The 16,913-nt window shown below is 41.1% G+C and overlaps 2 protein-coding genes across 18 annotated transcripts in view; both read right to left on the reverse strand.

Moving 5' to 3' along the window:
* Window positions 1-7,707, reverse strand: part of FAM71D (family with sequence similarity 71 member D) — a 48,544-nt gene extending 40,837 nt beyond the window's left edge. For 3 of the 4 annotated variants that reach the window (XM_033187680.1, XM_033187681.1, XM_033187679.1), the window contains exons 1-2: window positions 7,550-7,707; window positions 449-535 (exon numbers count right to left, since the gene is read on the reverse strand). The gene's annotated coding sequence lies outside the window, so the exon portion shown is untranslated. The remainder of the gene's footprint in view (window positions 1-448; window positions 536-7,549) is intronic. The other variant, XM_033187682.1, reaches the window with a different exon arrangement.
* A 7,286-nt stretch (window positions 7,708-14,993) lies between these two features.
* GPHN (gephyrin) overlaps window positions 14,994-16,913 on the reverse strand; it is a 791,686-nt gene continuing 789,766 nt past the window's right edge. For 5 of the 14 annotated variants that reach the window (XM_033187694.1, XM_033187692.1, XM_033187689.1 and 2 more), the window contains one exon: window positions 15,679-16,003. In XM_033187694.1, the coding sequence (XP_033043585.1) occupies window positions 15,870-16,003 (134 nt within the window). In that variant the 3' untranslated portion in view covers window positions 15,679-15,869. Of the gene's footprint in view, window positions 16,004-16,913 lie in introns of all 14 variants that reach the window. The other 9 variants (XM_033187695.1, XM_033187684.1, XM_033187691.1 and 6 more) reach the window with 3 other exon arrangements.

Raw genomic sequence — 16,913 nt, forward strand, 5'->3', positions numbered from 1 at the left:
AAGGCTTCTCTAGGAGGTCTCTCAATATATTCCCCCACAGACCATTATTTTCTATCTTCCAAAGTAATGGTACCCTCTTCATCATGCAGGGTTCTCCAATCCCTTTTTTGTAAGTAGGGTATCAAAGCTATACTAAACTGAGAACACTTTTTCCAGACTATTCACCCATAACTGAGGCATAGCTCTTGGTTGCATGCTCCTTATGAGACTCTAAGTCAGTGGAAAAATTGTCTTCCACAAAACTGGTCCCTGCTTCCAAGGGGACCACTGCTATAGGCAGCATCTTCAGTACATCGAGTCTCCAGGAGACAGAAAGAAGAAAATAATCTTGGAAAGTAAAGTAAGTAGAAGAGGAAGGAAGAGGGAAAGGAAGGAAGAGAGAAAAGGGCAGGAGAGGATGTGGCCATGCAGCCCACATGGTTTATCTGTAAGAACTGTCAAATCTCACCTCAACTCAGGCTGAGCCACAATCTTCTCTAGGAGATGAAGTTTTTAACTCACTTCAGTTTGAGCTTCCTCCTTTTCATGATGAAATCTTTTGTAAAAGAAACAACAAAAAGAAAATCAAATGTATACAGGCCAGGCACAATGGCTCACACCTATAATCCCAGCACTTTGGGAAGTCAAGGCAGGCCAATCACTCGAGCCTAGGAGTTTGAGAACAGCCTGGGCAACATAGCAAGATCTTGTCTCTACAAAAAATACAGACATTAGCCGGGTGTGGTGGTGCATGCCTATAGTTCCAGCTACTTGGGAGGTTGAGGTGGGAGGATCACCTGAGCCTGGGAGGTTGAGGCTACAATGAGCTATGATCTTGTCACTGCACTCCAGCCTGGGCAACAGAGCGAGACCCTGTCTCAAAAAAAAAAAAAAAAAAAAAAGGCACTAATTTGTATACAAAAGAAACTAATTTCAATTCTAACCTTACTGTTATTTCAAGTGTGAGGTCAAGGCCTTAGAAAGAGTTAGAGTTCTTCTAAGTATACTGGGTAGGTGAAGCAGAGTCCAAGGCTGCTGTTTATGTCGGAGCTAAGCTGTTGTTGATGATCCTCACCATGGTCTTTTGGTGAGTGCAACCAGAGTCATGAATCCATAGCTCATAATTGGCTTGAAACTGCCAAACAGTGGAATCCTGAGCTCTTATGACCAATGAGGATATTTGATAATGTGGCAAAGGAAGCAGTACAGATTGTATTACCTGGGTTGCATTTAATTGCTCTTTAAAATGTGCTCCTTACGATTACCTGAAAACCTTTTGTTGACATCTTCTAGTAAGATTAGGAAAGCTCCTGGCCAGGCGCGGTGGCTCACGCCTATAATCCCAGCACTTTAAGAGGCCAAGGCAGGCAGATCACTTTAGTTCAGGAGTTCAAAACCAGCCTGGCCAATGTCATGAAACCCTGTCTCTACTGAAAATATAAAAATTAGCCTGGTGTGGTGACAGGTGCCTGTAATCCCAGCTACTCAGGAGACTGAGGCAGGAGAATCACTTTAACATGGGAGGTGGAGGTTGCAGTGAGCCAAGACTGTGCCATTGTGCTCCAGTCTGGGTGACAAGAGCAAAACTCCACCAAAAAAAAAAAAAAAAAAAAAAAAAAAAAAAAAAAAAAAAAAAGAAAAGAAAGAAAGGAAGGAAAAGAAAAGAAATTAAAAAAGAAAAAAAGAAAAGAAGAAAGCTCCAGCATGAAACTTGTCAGAGGCTTAGAAGAAGGTCCTAAAGACTAGAGTGGAGCCCTTTAAGAAATGCACAGAGGATGATGGCACAGGAGCAAGAGCTAGATATTGTGTGGGAAAATTCCCATAAGAAAGCATTATTTAGGAGGCCAAGGTGGGTGGATCACCTGAGGTCAGGAGTTTGAGAACAGCCTGGCCAACATGGCAAAACCCCATCTCTACTAAAAAATACAAAAATTACCCAGGCGTGGTGGCATGCACCTGTAGTCCTAGCTACTCCTAAAGGCCTCTCTAGGAGGTCTCTCAGTATATGCCTACTTGGGAGGCTGAGGCAGGAGAATTGCTTGAACCCAGAAGGCGGAGATTGCAGTGAGCTGGGATCGTGCCACTGCACTCCAACCTGGGTGACAGAGCAAGACTCTGTCTCAAAACACACAGACACACATACACACACACAAAACCAAAAACAAAGCATTAAGTTCTATAATTAGCAGCATGTTTTCCTTCTTAGTGGCACATAAAATAATGATATATGTTATAATTTCTGGATCTTAGATTTGAGGAGATGCAGCAGTCAACTCTTGTTTATACAGAGTTAAGTGAAAGAGTGCACATTTTGGAAAAACAGTGTACTCTGAGAAAATGAAAACTGCACACTGGAGGGTGTGTCTACTGTTGACAGACACTTGCTAATCAGGAGATGCCACATGGCTGCTGGGATAGGGAAAGGCCCTTTCCACTGCTGTCATTTATGAGATCTCCAGAATCCCTTGCATCTGAGAATTCCCCTTCCAGAGAGCAAACAGTGGATGATCTCCCAGGCGAATAGGTGTAGCTGTGGATTCAGGACACAGAGAGGGAGGAGGAAGTGAGAGGAAAGGAAGGAATTCAGGGATATTTGCAACCACGACTGGGTCTCACCCCTTTTGTCCTTTTTGAACAAAGTTGAGTTTAGCTAAGGAGTGGAAAGTGTTAACAGGCTCTTTTATCAACTTTGCTGTGATGTTCTAAATATTTGTTCTGGAATTATTTTTACACTTTTGGATTATGTGTATAGCTGATAAGTGTGTGCTAAATTTTGACTGGTTTTGTTGTAATTGTGATTTGAGATATCTGTACACTACACCCTTCACCTCACCAACATCTCCAATTATCCTAGTTAATTAGTCCAGGCTTGGGCGTGGTGGCTCACGCCTGTAATCCTAGCACTTTGAGGCTGAGGGGGGCGGATTACCAGGTCAGGAGATCGAGACCAGCCTGACCAACGTGGTGAAACCCCATCTCTACTAAAAATACAATTAACTGGGTGTGGTGGCATGTGCCTATAATCCCAGCTACTTGGGAGGCTGAGGCAGGAGAATTGCTTGAACCTGGGAGGCGGAGGTTGCGGTGAGCCAAGATTATGCCACTGTACTCTAGCCTGTGTGACAGAGCAAGACTCTGTCTTGGGGGAAAAAATAGTTTAGGCTCTTAAAACAGAGAGATGGTTCTGTGAAGTCATCATTTTGGCTCGACACACACACACACACACACACACACGCACACACATACCTCGTCATCATATATTTTACCAATGGTAAAGTAAATTAACTATTTACTAGGTTCACTCTTTTTTTTTTTTCTACAGGGTCTTGCTCTGTCACCCAAGCTGGAGTGCAGTGGAGTAATCTTGGCTCACTGCAGCCTTGCCTTCCTGGGCTCAAGTGATCCTCCCACCTCAGCCTCCCGAGTAGTTGGGACCACAGGCCTGCGCCATCCTGCCTGGGTAATTTTTGTATTTTTTGTAGAGACGGGATTTCACCATGTTACACAGGCTGGTCTCAAACTCCTGAGCTCAAGCAGTCTGCCCACCTTGGCCTCCCAAAGTGCTAGGATTACAGGTGTGAGTCACTGTGCCTGGCCTTAGGTTCACTCGGAATATCTGGAGATAGTATTCAAGTTTTGGTATATGTCTTTCCAGTTTTACAAATAGATTTTTCACTTAATTTCTTTCTCTCTGTTTTTCATTTGCTTGTTTTGTTTCAGTTTTTTTGGTTTGTTTGTTTGTTTTTTTGAGACAGGGTCTTGCTCTGTCACACAGGCTGGAGTGCAGTGATGTGATCATGGCTCACTGCAGCCTCAACCTCCCTAGCACAAGTGATCCTCCCACCTCAGCCTCCTGAGGTATTTGGTATTACAGGTACATGTAACCGTCCAGTTAATTTTTAAAATTTTTTGTAGAAATTGGGTCTTCCTGTGTTGCTCAGGCTGGTCTCAAACTCCTGGGCTCAAGTGATCCACCCACTTTGGCCTCCCAAAGTGCTGGGATTATAGGCATGAGCCACTGTGCTTGGCCTACTTAATTTCTTTATATATATATACACATATATGTAAGTAATATATGTTAAAATATATGTAATATATATTAATGTATCCCCGTAACATTAACTATTTTTTTTTAAAACAGCAGTTATCAATCATGGTGTCAAGCTATTTGGAACATGACAATCTCTTGTAAAGAGTTGCAAAAGTAATTGTGGCCAGTGGTTAAACTGATGCTTAAGAAATGATTTTCTTTTACAAAGAAACAGATGGTTTCTGGGTTCTCTCCTGATAAGCTCCTTGCACTCTGCTTTGCCTTCTTGGTGTGCGGGCACAGTAGAGACAGGCAATCAAGCCTGACAATCAGTTCAGACTCCACCCTCTGATCCAATCACCTTACTAAGATATCATTATTAACTTTGGTGACTCAAAAATACATGTTGATTATTCAAGGTGTTAGCTAGGGAAAAAAAAGAAAGAAAGAAACAAAACTGCCTGTTGAATGAGTCAGAATTAAAGCAGGGTTGTTATGGGCTATCATGGAAACACAGAGCTAGCTCCATGGCACAGACACATGGAATGTTTTGTCATAATTTATTCTATCAGGATTGTGTATCAGTTTTCACAGTCATAGCTTATATTTTTCCAATAATATTTGCCTTTTGCTGGGCCCATTCAATGTCCTATTCATCTAACTAAGCAGGCAGGATGCAGAGCCATGTTGCAGGGAAGGGCTTTTGCTGCACCGCAGAGCAAGGATGGCACAAAGAATGGAGTTTTATTTGAGATGGATGAGCTCGTCCTATCACTAGCTGATCCCTTATGGTCTTTGTTACTTCTTTTAATCAGTACTTTTTCTCCCTCTCAATCCTTTCTCTGTTTTTCAAGTTCCAATTGAATGGTGATTCATTCAGCAGATAGCTACATTAGGTTGTACTTTTCTGCAGAATTACAGTATAATTTTCATTTGACAAAGTGTAGTTGGCTACTTTTAGCAAAAGAAAAGTTAGAGAGATTCCTTATTAAATCAGATTATAGATCAGAAACCAATGCTAGTTGTTCTATAGGAAAACCAAGCACAGAGAGGCAATGTGCTGTATGTGTTTCAAGAGGGAGTCACTTCAGCTGCTCTTCAGACATTCCATGGTGTCGTCAGGGCTTCCCTATCTGTGTATACTGTTTCAAGGATGATCAAGGCTCCATTTGGGCTGAGAACTACTATTCTTAGATATAAATATGGGATGCATTCACCCTGTGGTAGAGGTGGGGTGCCTTTATTTTCCTGGGGATAAATGCAGTCATCTGGAACTTTTTGGAAGTGTGACAGCTTGAGTGTTCACGGTCATTGGGAAGGGGAGAGAGTGGGAATCTGAAGAGCCAGTGTTGCACTGTCTTGATTGGCTTTTCTGACTGCCTAATTCAGAGAGATGTCTGTACATGCCCCTAAAATGTCCTCTACAAATGTTTCCTGTTTACCATTACCATGTGGTATTTTCCCTCCAATATTTTATTATAAAAAGTTTCAAACCTCTGGCAAAGTTGAAAGATTTCTATAGTGAACACTCATAAACCCACTACCTGGATTCTCATGTGGTCTTTTTACTGTGTTATTTGTCTGTAATTACACGATGGCTCTTTTTTTTTTTTTTGAGATGGAGTCTCGCTCTGTCACCCAGGCTGGAGGGCAGTGGTGCGATCTTGGCTCACTGCAACCTCTACCTCCTGGTAGTGATTCTCATTCTCCAGCCTCCTGAGTAGCTGGGATTACAGGTGCCTACCACCATGCCTGGCAAATTGTTGTACTTTTAGTAGAGACAAAGTTTTGCCATGTTGACCATGCTGGTCTCAAACTCCTGACCTCAGGTAATCCACCTGCCTCAGCCTCCCCAAGTGCTGGGATTACAGGTGTGAGTCACCACACCTGGCTACATGATAGCTCTTAAATGACAGCATTTACCTGTCACTCGTTAAAGTTGTTCTCTGTGGTCCTTGGAGCTTTGAGGTTAATTATTCCCAGCACTTTGAAGTGTGGCATTTACCTATGTGATTTTTCCCAACATTCTTACTATACTAATAAACATATTTTTAGGCTAGGTCCAGCACAATTCTAGGTTGCAGTTCTGGTTGCACCTTTGCAGGAGGCTAGCTGTTGTGACCCCTATCTCTTGAAAATGATATCCCCATGCCCAACCTTTCAGCTTTGAAGAGAAAGCCTTGTGTTCTGAATCTTGAAACATCTGAGTAATTAAAAAGGGCTGTTTCCCCCCAAATTTATTCAATTCTCAGTCTTTGAGAATTTTTTCTTATGGACGAAAAAATTGGGATAACAGTCTGAAAAATCAAAATTTAAAAACAGGCCGGGCACAGTGGCTCACGCCTGTAATCCCAGAACTTTGGGAGGCCAAGGCAGGCGGATCTCTTGAGTTCAGGAGTTCGAGACCAGCCTGGCCAACATGACGAAACCCCATCTCTACTAATATCACAAAAATTATCCAGGCATGGTGGTGTGTGCCTGTAGTCCCAGCTACTTGGGAGGCTGAGGCACGAGTATGGCTTGAACCCGGGAGGTGGAGGTTGCAGTGAGTCGAGATCACACCACTACACTCCAGCCTAGGCAGCAGAGTGAAGCTATGTCTCAAAAAAAAAAAAAAAAAAAAAAGGCTGGGCACAGTGGCTCACGCCTATAATCCCGGCATTTTGGGAGGTTGAGGCAGGTAGATCACCTGAGGTCAGGAGTTCAAGACCAGCCTGGCCAACATGACGAAACCCCATCTCTACTAATATCACAAAAATTATCCAGGCATGGTGGTGTGTGCCTGTAGTCCCAGCTACTTGGGAGGCTGAGGCACGAGTATGGCTTGAACCCGGGAGGTGGAGGTTGCAGTGAGTCGAGATCACACCACTACACTCCAGCCTAGGCAGCAGAGTGAAGCTATGTCTCAAAAAAAAAAAAAAAAAAAAAGGCTGGGCACAGTGGCTCACGCCTATAATCCCGGCATTTTGGGAGGTTGAGGCAGGTAGATCACCTGAGGTCAGGAGTTCAAGACCAGCCTGGCCAACATGGTAAAACCCCGCCTCTACAAAAATACAAAAAAAAAAAAAAAAATTAGCTGGGCATGATGGCCAGTGCCTGTAACCCTGTCTCTACTTCAAAAAACAAAACAAAACAAAAAACAAAATTAGCTGGGCATGATGGCACACCTGTAATCCCAGCTACTTGGGAGGCTGAGATAGGAGAATCGCTTAAACCTGGGAGGTTGCGGTGAGCCGAGATCGTGCCATTGCACTCCAGCCTGGGTGGCAAAGCGAGACTGTCTCAAGAAAACATGCTTTCATTTCAAACTCAAACTCTCAATGAAATTATTTCTAAGAAAAAGAAAAGCGGTCACCAGGTGTTCAGTCTCTCAGCTTTTCTGCTTGTTCTGGTTGAGGTAGAAGAAATAAAACTAAAAGAAGAGGAAGATGGAAAAAAAAAATAGACATTCTGCCCTCGAATTACCAGAATTAATTGAACTATTCATTTCCTTCTCCGTCAGTTTCAAACCCAAGTTGCAGTAATGAGACAGTCACTTACCAACAGGTGGGGCTGAAATAGATCTCTGGAGATCTCCTGGATGTCGACTAGGAAAATAATCTCCAAACAGCACGTTTCCACTCTTTCCACATTTCTTTAGCAGGTGTTTATGTCTACCCAGCAGGCAAATAACCACTTAGTAAAAGAAGCGCAGTCCAGGCTGCTCTGGGCATTGTTATATTGCTGCTGCATCATAATCATAATGTGCTGACATAGTCTCACAGTAAGAGAAGAAGGGCACTGGGGAGGAGCAGCCCTGCAGGTCTGCCCCTGAGAGGAAGTGTGGTCAGCATTCCCGTGGAGTGGTGGTGTGAAGTTTTCAGAAGATTTCTTGGAGAGAAAAGTCAATTTAGCAATAGTATAACCACGGAAAAAATATCATATTTTACATCATTGATCATTCAATTGATAATTTATTATTCAATTTCCCTGTATCTTAAGTTCCAGAGACTTAAACATATTTAAGGCACTTTGAGCCTCTGTGAAGAAAAGCATCAAAAGAATATAGCATTTTTAGAGGGAAACTGCTTAGAAACAGAGCTGAGGCCGGGCACAGTGACTCACGCCTGCAATCCCAGCACTTTGGGAGGTCAAGGCAGGAGGATTGCTTGAGCCCAGGATTTTGAGACCAACCTGGGCAACACAGTGAGACCCCATCTCTATTGAAAGAAAGAAATGCTTTTAAAGATGCATAAAATATAAAACTGTATGTATAACTTCATTTGGAGATTGTAAGTCTGAATTTGTGGCACTTTGTCAAATTGAGGTCTGTGAGCAATTAGCCCTCTTTGTCCCTCAGGAGATGGGCCTGCCTGTTCACACTGCATGGGATCTTCTTAGCTGCATGTCCTAAGCTTGGGATATGAAGGTTTCCTGCCACATTCAGTCCCTGGTGAGTGCAATGCAAGGTACATTCTTTCAGTAGGCTCAGTAATGAGTACTTACTATTTCCTGGGCATCATGCCATGCTGGACCACAAAGATGAACAGTCTCTGCACTCAAGAAGTTTACCATCAAGTGGAGAAGGGGTCATGTAAACAGAATATTTCAGTGTTATGTAGCGATAAGATGGAGGGGTGACAGGGGATTCTGGGAGCACAGATGAAGGGCACTTAGTCCAATTGGGGGATTTAGGGACAGTTTCACGGAGGAGCTAATATCCAAGCTAAATCCTGAAAGGTTGGTCAGCCTGAGCAAAGGCACAGAGGCATGAAATGACAGGGTTTGAGGGCTAACTACAAATGGTCTGGTGTTACATAAAGTTGAAGAGGAGAAAAAAAATGAAGTTCATGGAAGAAGGGCCTAGATTGTGGAGGGCTTTGAAAGCCATAACTAGGTGCTGAGACTTCATCTGCTCCAGTAGTTCTAATAAATAGTGTTACATGGAGAGATTTATGTTCTGAATTGATTATTCTGAGAGCAGAGTGGAGGATAGATTTGGGAAGGGCAATTCTGGAGATACTGAAGCCATGGTAGTGGCAGTGGCAGTGTCAATGGAAAGGAAGGGGTTAACTTGGGAACTATTAGTAGAGTCCATAGAATTTGGTGACTCACTGATGTGGGGAGGGAAAAGGTGACTCAGAGTTTTGGGAAGCTGGGTGAATGACGGTGCCATCAACTAGGAAACAAACTACAGGCAGAGGAACAGGTGTAGGAGGCAGAAAGAATGAGGTGCTTGTTTGCAGGAACCCTTAGTTAGCATGGTGCCTCGTATTAAACTGTTTAGTAAATGATTTATTTCTCCTTTAAATGTTCAGTACCTTCCTAATGTTTTTAGAATATGTGACATGGATCATAAGGTATGTGTATATATTTAGCATTAAACTCAAGAGCCTATATATTTGTGAGCATGATCTGGCTCCATCCTGGCTTCAGTTCTTTCCAACTATATTTCAGACAACTTACACCACTCCCTCATCATACTTCTGTCTCTTTCCTGATGTTACATTCTTTGAGCCATTTCCTGTCTGAAAAGCTCATCTCCCAGCTCTTCACATATGGGCTTATTTTCGTTTTTCAGAACCCAGCTCAGATGTCACCTGTTTAGAGAGCTGTTTCTCAATCACTTGGTCATTGACTATCTCTCAGCTGCAAATGCACCACAGCATACTCTGCATTGAATTGCTGGAGCTCTGCAAACTACATTTCTCTCTCCAGCTGGCTTTCTGTTAGGTTCAATAATAGGTTGCATTAGACCAGAGGAGGCTAGAAAATAGGAGGGAAGAAGAGACTTGTGTTCCCTCTAGTTGACCTGCTGTTTCTCTCAGTGTCACCTGGGCAACAGCAACTGGTTCTAGCCTGCATTTTGGTTGTTTTGTTTTTGTTTTTGACATTCTCAGAATCAGCAATTGGGCAGCGCCCTCTCCTTAGAGGGCTGAGTCCTGGCTCCAATGGGTCCGGCCTCTGAGCTTCCAGGCTGTGATTCCCCTAACCTATCCCTCCCAACTCCCCAGCCCTAGTTGTGGGAGTTGCTTCTTCTAGTTGTCTCTGATATCTGTGTTTCCTTTGTGCTTTTTTTCTAGGCCTCCAACACCTATTTAGCATATTCCTGCATTGAAGTCTCTCTGTTGAAACACTTAGTGTGATTTCTACTTCTTCTAAAATGGCTGGATCTTGACACAACCACTGAATGTGATTGAGGCCTCCATCCAGTCACTGTCTAACATGTCATTGAATGTTCTTCATATACTTTTCCTAACCTGCATTTAAATTGTTTTCCTTTCTCATAATCTCTCTTCTTCACTTAGATATCTGAGACTGTCTCATTCATCATTGTATTCTCAGTGCCTAACATGGAGCCTGGCATACTGTAGGAGCTTAAGAAATGCTTGTTAATTAAAATGAATTATTTCAAAAGACTGCAGGAGAAATACTGGTAGCTGACCATACAAAATGGACAGGATTGAGCAAGTCTTTAACTTTTTGGTTCTAGGCCAATTCTTGATGAATTCTGTAGCAACATAACACAGAGAGTCAAGCATAATGCTTCTTATAAACACGTCAGAATGCAATGCATTATTTAATATAGACCCATCCTCATTGGAATAACAAGACATACAGTTTATTTACTTTGAATTCTGTACTTACATAACCCCCTACCCCACTTTCTATAATTGGGAAAGATAATGACTTACCTTGTTAGGGTTTCATGAAGATCAAGAATTGCTAACAGGTTAGATCTACAACATTTTTTAATTAGCAAATAATTTTAAATATGAAAGCCATCCAAAAGAATCCACCTGCTGTAACATGCAACATCACCAAGCATTTACTTGATAAACATTGCCGGCTTATGTTCTTTTTTTCATTCTGGTATGATTTGAAACAACCAAAACACAGAACCAAAAAATCTGGTTAAAAAGGAACTGCTTAACTTTTACACAGCTATAATCAAAACCTGAAAACATCTTCTATAGCCTTTTATGTAAGTATCAACTACTAAGACAAAAAAGACTTATAATATGCTTCTTATATAATTTTAGTCAAATAAATGCAAATAGATTAGATAAAATTGATGTCCACGGTGCCAAGTAGAAATATTTTGTTCAACTTTAACAATTAAATGACATTTCCCCTGTTTCCACTTCAAGTGTGTTCATATCTTCTCCTTTTTCTAACTCAGAAGGAAAAAATGTTCCTTTTATTTTCCAGCCGAATTGGGGCACCAGGGTCCTTAAATCCAGCCCTTCTTTCCTCTTCTTTCTCCTTTTAGGATACTACTCTTGCATTGTTAACATGCCCACCACTGTTGTTTCTTTTTCAAAACCCACAAACCCCAAATCTTCCCTCCACTTTCTTACCAGTTCATGCTACTATTTTGTCTTTCTTTTTTCACACACAAATTCAGAAGAATTCATGTTCACAGTTTCTAGATTGTAATCTGACTTTTGCTCTTAACCCACTACTAAAATTGCACTATTAAGAGTTCACAAATAATTGCCTAATCAATAAGGCTTTTTGGGCCTTCATTCTTCTTGGTATTTCTTTTGCATTCACAGTTGATCCTTCTTGAGACTCTCCTCCTTGGTTTGTGGGACCCTGCACTCCTTCTCGTCTCTTCTACAAACTGTTTTACCCCTGATGCCATTCATGGCTTTTTCCTCCAACACCCCAAGGCCTGTCCTCTTCTCTTGGCAAGGCTTTTCTTGATAATCGTTTCCATCCACCCTTGCATTTCAGATGCCACCTTATGTGAATGATTCCCAAGGTTGTATCCAGTCAGTAACTCTTCTGTGAACCCCAACCTGTACTTTCAAATGCCAATGGGACATGTCTATCTTAGCACTCCTGGCATCTCAAACATATGCCCAAACTCAATTCCTCCATAAAACTCATTTTTTCTTTCTTTTTGTTAACGTTTAACATTTTCTCAGCCAAGAGGGGAGACTTTGAATCATCTCTCCCTTCTTTAACTTCCTTTCCAAAACTTGAAATCAGCCATAAAATTCTTTCCATTCTTTTCTCTCCAGAGATGTATCCATCTGTCCGGACCTTCCCATCACCATCACCATCACCTCTACCCCCTCACCTGCACAATTGCTATAACTTAACTGGTGCCTTTCACTTATTTCTCTCCATTCTAGTCTATCTGCCTGAAGCCTGCCAAAACATTTTCCCTAAAAGGATATCTCTGATCATGATACATCCCTGATCAAGAATCCCTAATGGTTTTATTTTCTCTAGAATAAATCTAGACTCTTAATTTGGTACTTAAGAACTTTAATACCAAATAACTTTAATAACTTTTGGGCCTTAAATCAGTACTTTTTCAGTCTCACAAACATCTTATACCTATTTTGTTTCTGTAACTTAAGAGTTTAAGAAGATAGACTGTAGGCTGAGTGTGGTGACTCATACCTGTAACTCCAGCACTGTGGGAGGCTGAGATGGGCGATCACTTGAGCCTAGGAGTTCAAGACCAGCCTGTCTCTGCAAAATACAGAAAAAATTAGCCAGGTGTGATGGGTAGTCCTAGCTACTCAGGAGGCTGAGATGGAAGGATCACTTGAGCCCATGGAGGTCAAGCCTGCAGTGAGTTGAGATCATGCCACTGCACTCCAGGCTGGGCGACAGAGTGAAACCCTATTTCAAAACAAAAAACAAAACAAAACAAAACAAAACAACAAAAGAAAAACAGAATATAGGTGGGGCACGGTGGCTCTTGCCTGTAATCCCAGCGGATCACCTGAGGTCAGGAGTTTGACACCAGCCTGGCCAACATGGTGAAACTCCGTCTCTACTAAAAATAGAAAAATTAGCTGGGCATGGCAGTGCATGTCTGTAATCCTATCTGCTTGGGAGGCTGAGGCAGGAGAATCGCTTGAACCCAGGAGGTGGAGGTTGTAGTGAGCTGAGATCGCGCCACTGCACTCCGGCCTGGGTGACAAGAACAAGACTCCATCTCAAAAAAAAAAAAAAAAAAAAAGAGTACAGACTGTAGAGTCAGATTGCTAAATTTGAATCCTTGCTCTCTCTCCTATCTATGTGACCATGGACAAGTTTCTTTTTTTTTTTTGAGACGGAGTCTCACTCTGTCGCCCAGGCTGGAGTGCAGTGGCCGGATCTCAGCTCACTGCAAGCTCCACCTCCCGGGTTTACGGCATTCTCCTGCCTCAGCCTCCCGAGTAGCTGGGACTACAGGTGCCCACCACCTCGCCCGGCTAATTTTTTGTATTTTTTAGTAGAGACGGGGTTTCACCGTGTTAGCCAGGATGGTCTCGATCTTCTGACCTTGTGATCCGCCCGTCTCGGCCTCCCAAAGTGCTGGGATTACAGGCTTGAGCCACCGCGCCCAGCCAAGTTTCTTAGTCTCTGTTCCTCAGTATCCTCATCTGTAATACAGGAAAACCAATGCTTATAGGGTTGTGAAAATTAAACATATGGAAAGTATTTAGGATAATGCCTGGCCTACAGTAAGTTCTACATAATGTGTTTTATTGAGAAAATATTTACTGATGCTTGCATATATGCACATATGCCAGAGACTCTTCTAGGAATTTGGGGATAACAGGAATGAACAAAATAAACAAAAATCTCTACCTTTGTGGAGCTTAATATATGACAAGCACTGCTCTCAGCACATTTCATATGTTTAATTTCCACGACAACCCTATAATTGTTGTTCTTCCTATATTACAGGTATAGAAATTATTCTATAATAATTATCATTAATTACCTGTCATTCTCTGTTTTTGGATACCCTTTTTCCTGTGCTACCATCTTCAGAATTCTACCATCCTTCAAGACCCAATAACATCAGCTGGGCATGGTGGCTCACAACTGTAATTCCAGCACTTTGGGAGTCTGATGCAGGAGGATCACTTGAGGCCAGGAGTTCGAGGCTGTAGTGCACTATGACCATGCTACTGCACTCCAGCCTGAGCAGTAGAGCAAGACTGTGCCTCTAAAAAAAAAAAAAAGACCCACTAACATGCCATCTTACTCCTTGAAATCTCATCTGAATTCTTCCAGCCCTTAGAATCTGTATTATGGCATTTATCACATTCTATACACTCTACTATATATTATCAAATATATTAAATATTGTGGTTATTTGCATGCATTTTTGTTATCTCCCTAATGAAGTACAATGTCAGGTGCTCTGCCCTATTCATGTTTGTAAATAGTAGCATGATGTACTTTGTACTTAAAAACATAGTAGCTGCTTAACAAATACTTCTTGAATGAATGTACATAAAAGGATTCTTTGCATACTCTTTCATTTGACCTCTATTAACTAACCTTATCTTCTTCAACTGTAAATATGAAATGAAAATATCACATATCAGTATCAAATATTTGTTTACTATTTGGCCTTTACTTACCATCCCTTGACATTTTGTTTACTAGTAGGCCAATTTTTGTAGTTTGCTTTCCTGAGCACATTTTACAGTATATTTAACATCTTTCTGTTACCACCATTTGAAAAGTGCCCCTAAGTTTTTATTAAAGGAGTCATTACGGATAGAATATATTTTACCTATTGTGTTTTCAATGGTCAGCACATATATTTTTTCCCATTTCCTTACTAACACACTTAAAACATTTCAAGGTGCTCATCTGTAATTTTTTGGTTCATTGCTTATTTTTTTCTCCATTTCCAAGAACTGTAGATGTTTGAAATTGACTTTTGTGGCATCTAAAATACGAAATTTTTTTTCCAAGTCATTAATACCCTTCCTCTAAATTTGCTTGCTATTCTCCAGCTATGACTGGAAAGACCAGACCAACTACAGGTTCTCCTACTTCTCATCTGTATTTTCACATGCTACAGATCATAATGCTATGATCACATTTTTTCCCAAACATTGTAGTAAGATACAGAGTTACAATATACCATATTTTAAATCTTCTTGGTAGGCCATCTTAACTATTCCTTTTATTAGGCAGAACCCTATCAGAATGGCATGACATTCTTCTCTTTTTTAATGACGAGGCCAACACATTACATTTTTAAATAATGATCAAGGAATTTTTTTTATTCATTAAGTTTCAGTATCATTACAGAAAATGTTATGGTACAGAGTTGTTTAACATTATTTTGTCTTTGCTCTTGATTTCCACATGAATGCTGGTAACACTAATATCTGTACAAGATCAGTCTTTGATTTTATTGTTTTGTTCTGTACAATTTTAAATGTATTGGTTAAAAAGGCTGTCAGCACTTAAGGAAGCATTTTTTCTTCAGTTTGTTTGTTCAAATAAAAGGTGTCCAGTTACTGCCCAAGAGTACTGTGCCATGAGGCTATTGGGGAGAGAAACCTCCCTGGATGCTCTGCAGGGGATGGTTCTTGAGGCAAGGCAGAGCCTCCCTCCACCCAGTTAGTCTTCTTTTGGCACTGTGCACATAAACACGAGATACATGAGAAAGAACAAGCAAAAGCTCTCTGTAAAGCAGTTATGAAGCATACTAAGAAGGGAAATCCAAGTATTGCCTACGCTAGTATAAATAAGCAGACAGCCTTGATTTAAGAGCATAAGTAGTTGTATTTTAAAGATGAGAAAAACACAAGTTCTGCAGGCACCTACAGCTGTCTACTAAAAGCTATCGCTATCAGACCTAGCATTGAACACACAAAGCAATTTGCAAGAAAGGAAAAATTTGCCTTGATATAATCAGAATAGAATTGTCTGTTAAGATTTATTTTTAGGTGTTTTTTTCTTTAAAAGATATTTAAATTCATTTGAAATATAGTTCAAGATGTTGACTATACAGATCAACTTTTATCCAAATCGGGAAAACTAGCTGTGCCGTTGCATATTACAGGATACAGTCAATGATATGTGGACATGCATCAAAGCTTTCTCCTGCTGGTGACCATCATAGCCGTCCAATGACCATGACATCCACCACCTCGCCTTTGTGGAGCTCCACATACTGTTCTGTCTTTGGAGGTAGCATCAACAATCCATTGGCACTGCGCATGCTCATCAGACGGCTGCTCATTTGATTACCTAGAAAGAAATACTCTTATTACAGCAGCACAAGCATCATGGCATACACATTTGGGCCCTTGTAGACCTTTTCAAAATGTAAACAGACAGAAACGCAGGTCTTCAAGAGGAGAAGGGATGATCAAACTTTCCAGTACCTTTTTCAGGTGGCCATGATACTATATCCTACCACCAGCTCATTCAAACTTTAAAAATAAACATTAGAAATTCTTGCTTGAAAGAGTAAAACCAGGATTTTATAGCATTATGCAAAACGCCACAGAATTTCTCAATTCAGGCTGAAATGTTATGCGTGTCTGAAAAGGGTGGCTTCATAAAAACCTATTAAAATAATAATGACAATAATGGTAGCAGCTACCATTTCTTTACTAAGTGCCAAAGTACTAGGCACTTTACTTAAACACCTTATTTGATTCTCACAAGACTCAAAAAATTCTTAGGTAACTTGCCTAGGATCCTGCTAACTAGGTTAGTGGCCAATTTGAATGCAGCTTTCTCTGATGGCAAAGCTCATAAACTTGGTCACTGTTAGCTGATGTTTTCACTTAGTCCTACAATTTTTCTGGAGTCACATCAAAAGTTAGGCAAAATATGGCTAGGGAAGTTGGAAATAACAGTTTAAAGTCCAGTGGAGGTCACTATAGAACTCTGAATTATCAATTTTGATTTCTCTGCCCTTCAAATTTACCAATAAGCAGGGTATGGTAGAGGCAACAGAGAACCACATTATAAATTGGGCTTTCATCTCACATTTCAAGATGGTATAGCTAGAATCTCCTCCTTTTCCTACAAAGTTATACTCAGAACTTATTGGTTGAACAAACATATCAAATCTGTAATTCCAGATTTATTACAGGATATTAGTCAGTGATATGTGGACATTCTAAATGTTTATCTAGAAAATATGGCT

The sequence above is a fragment of the Trachypithecus francoisi genome, unplaced genomic scaffold (assembly GCF_009764315.1).
Source record: "Trachypithecus francoisi isolate TF-2019V2 unplaced genomic scaffold, Tfra_2.0 Lachesis_group3, whole genome shotgun sequence".
Classification (NCBI taxonomy): domain Eukaryota; kingdom Metazoa; phylum Chordata; class Mammalia; order Primates; family Cercopithecidae; genus Trachypithecus; species Trachypithecus francoisi.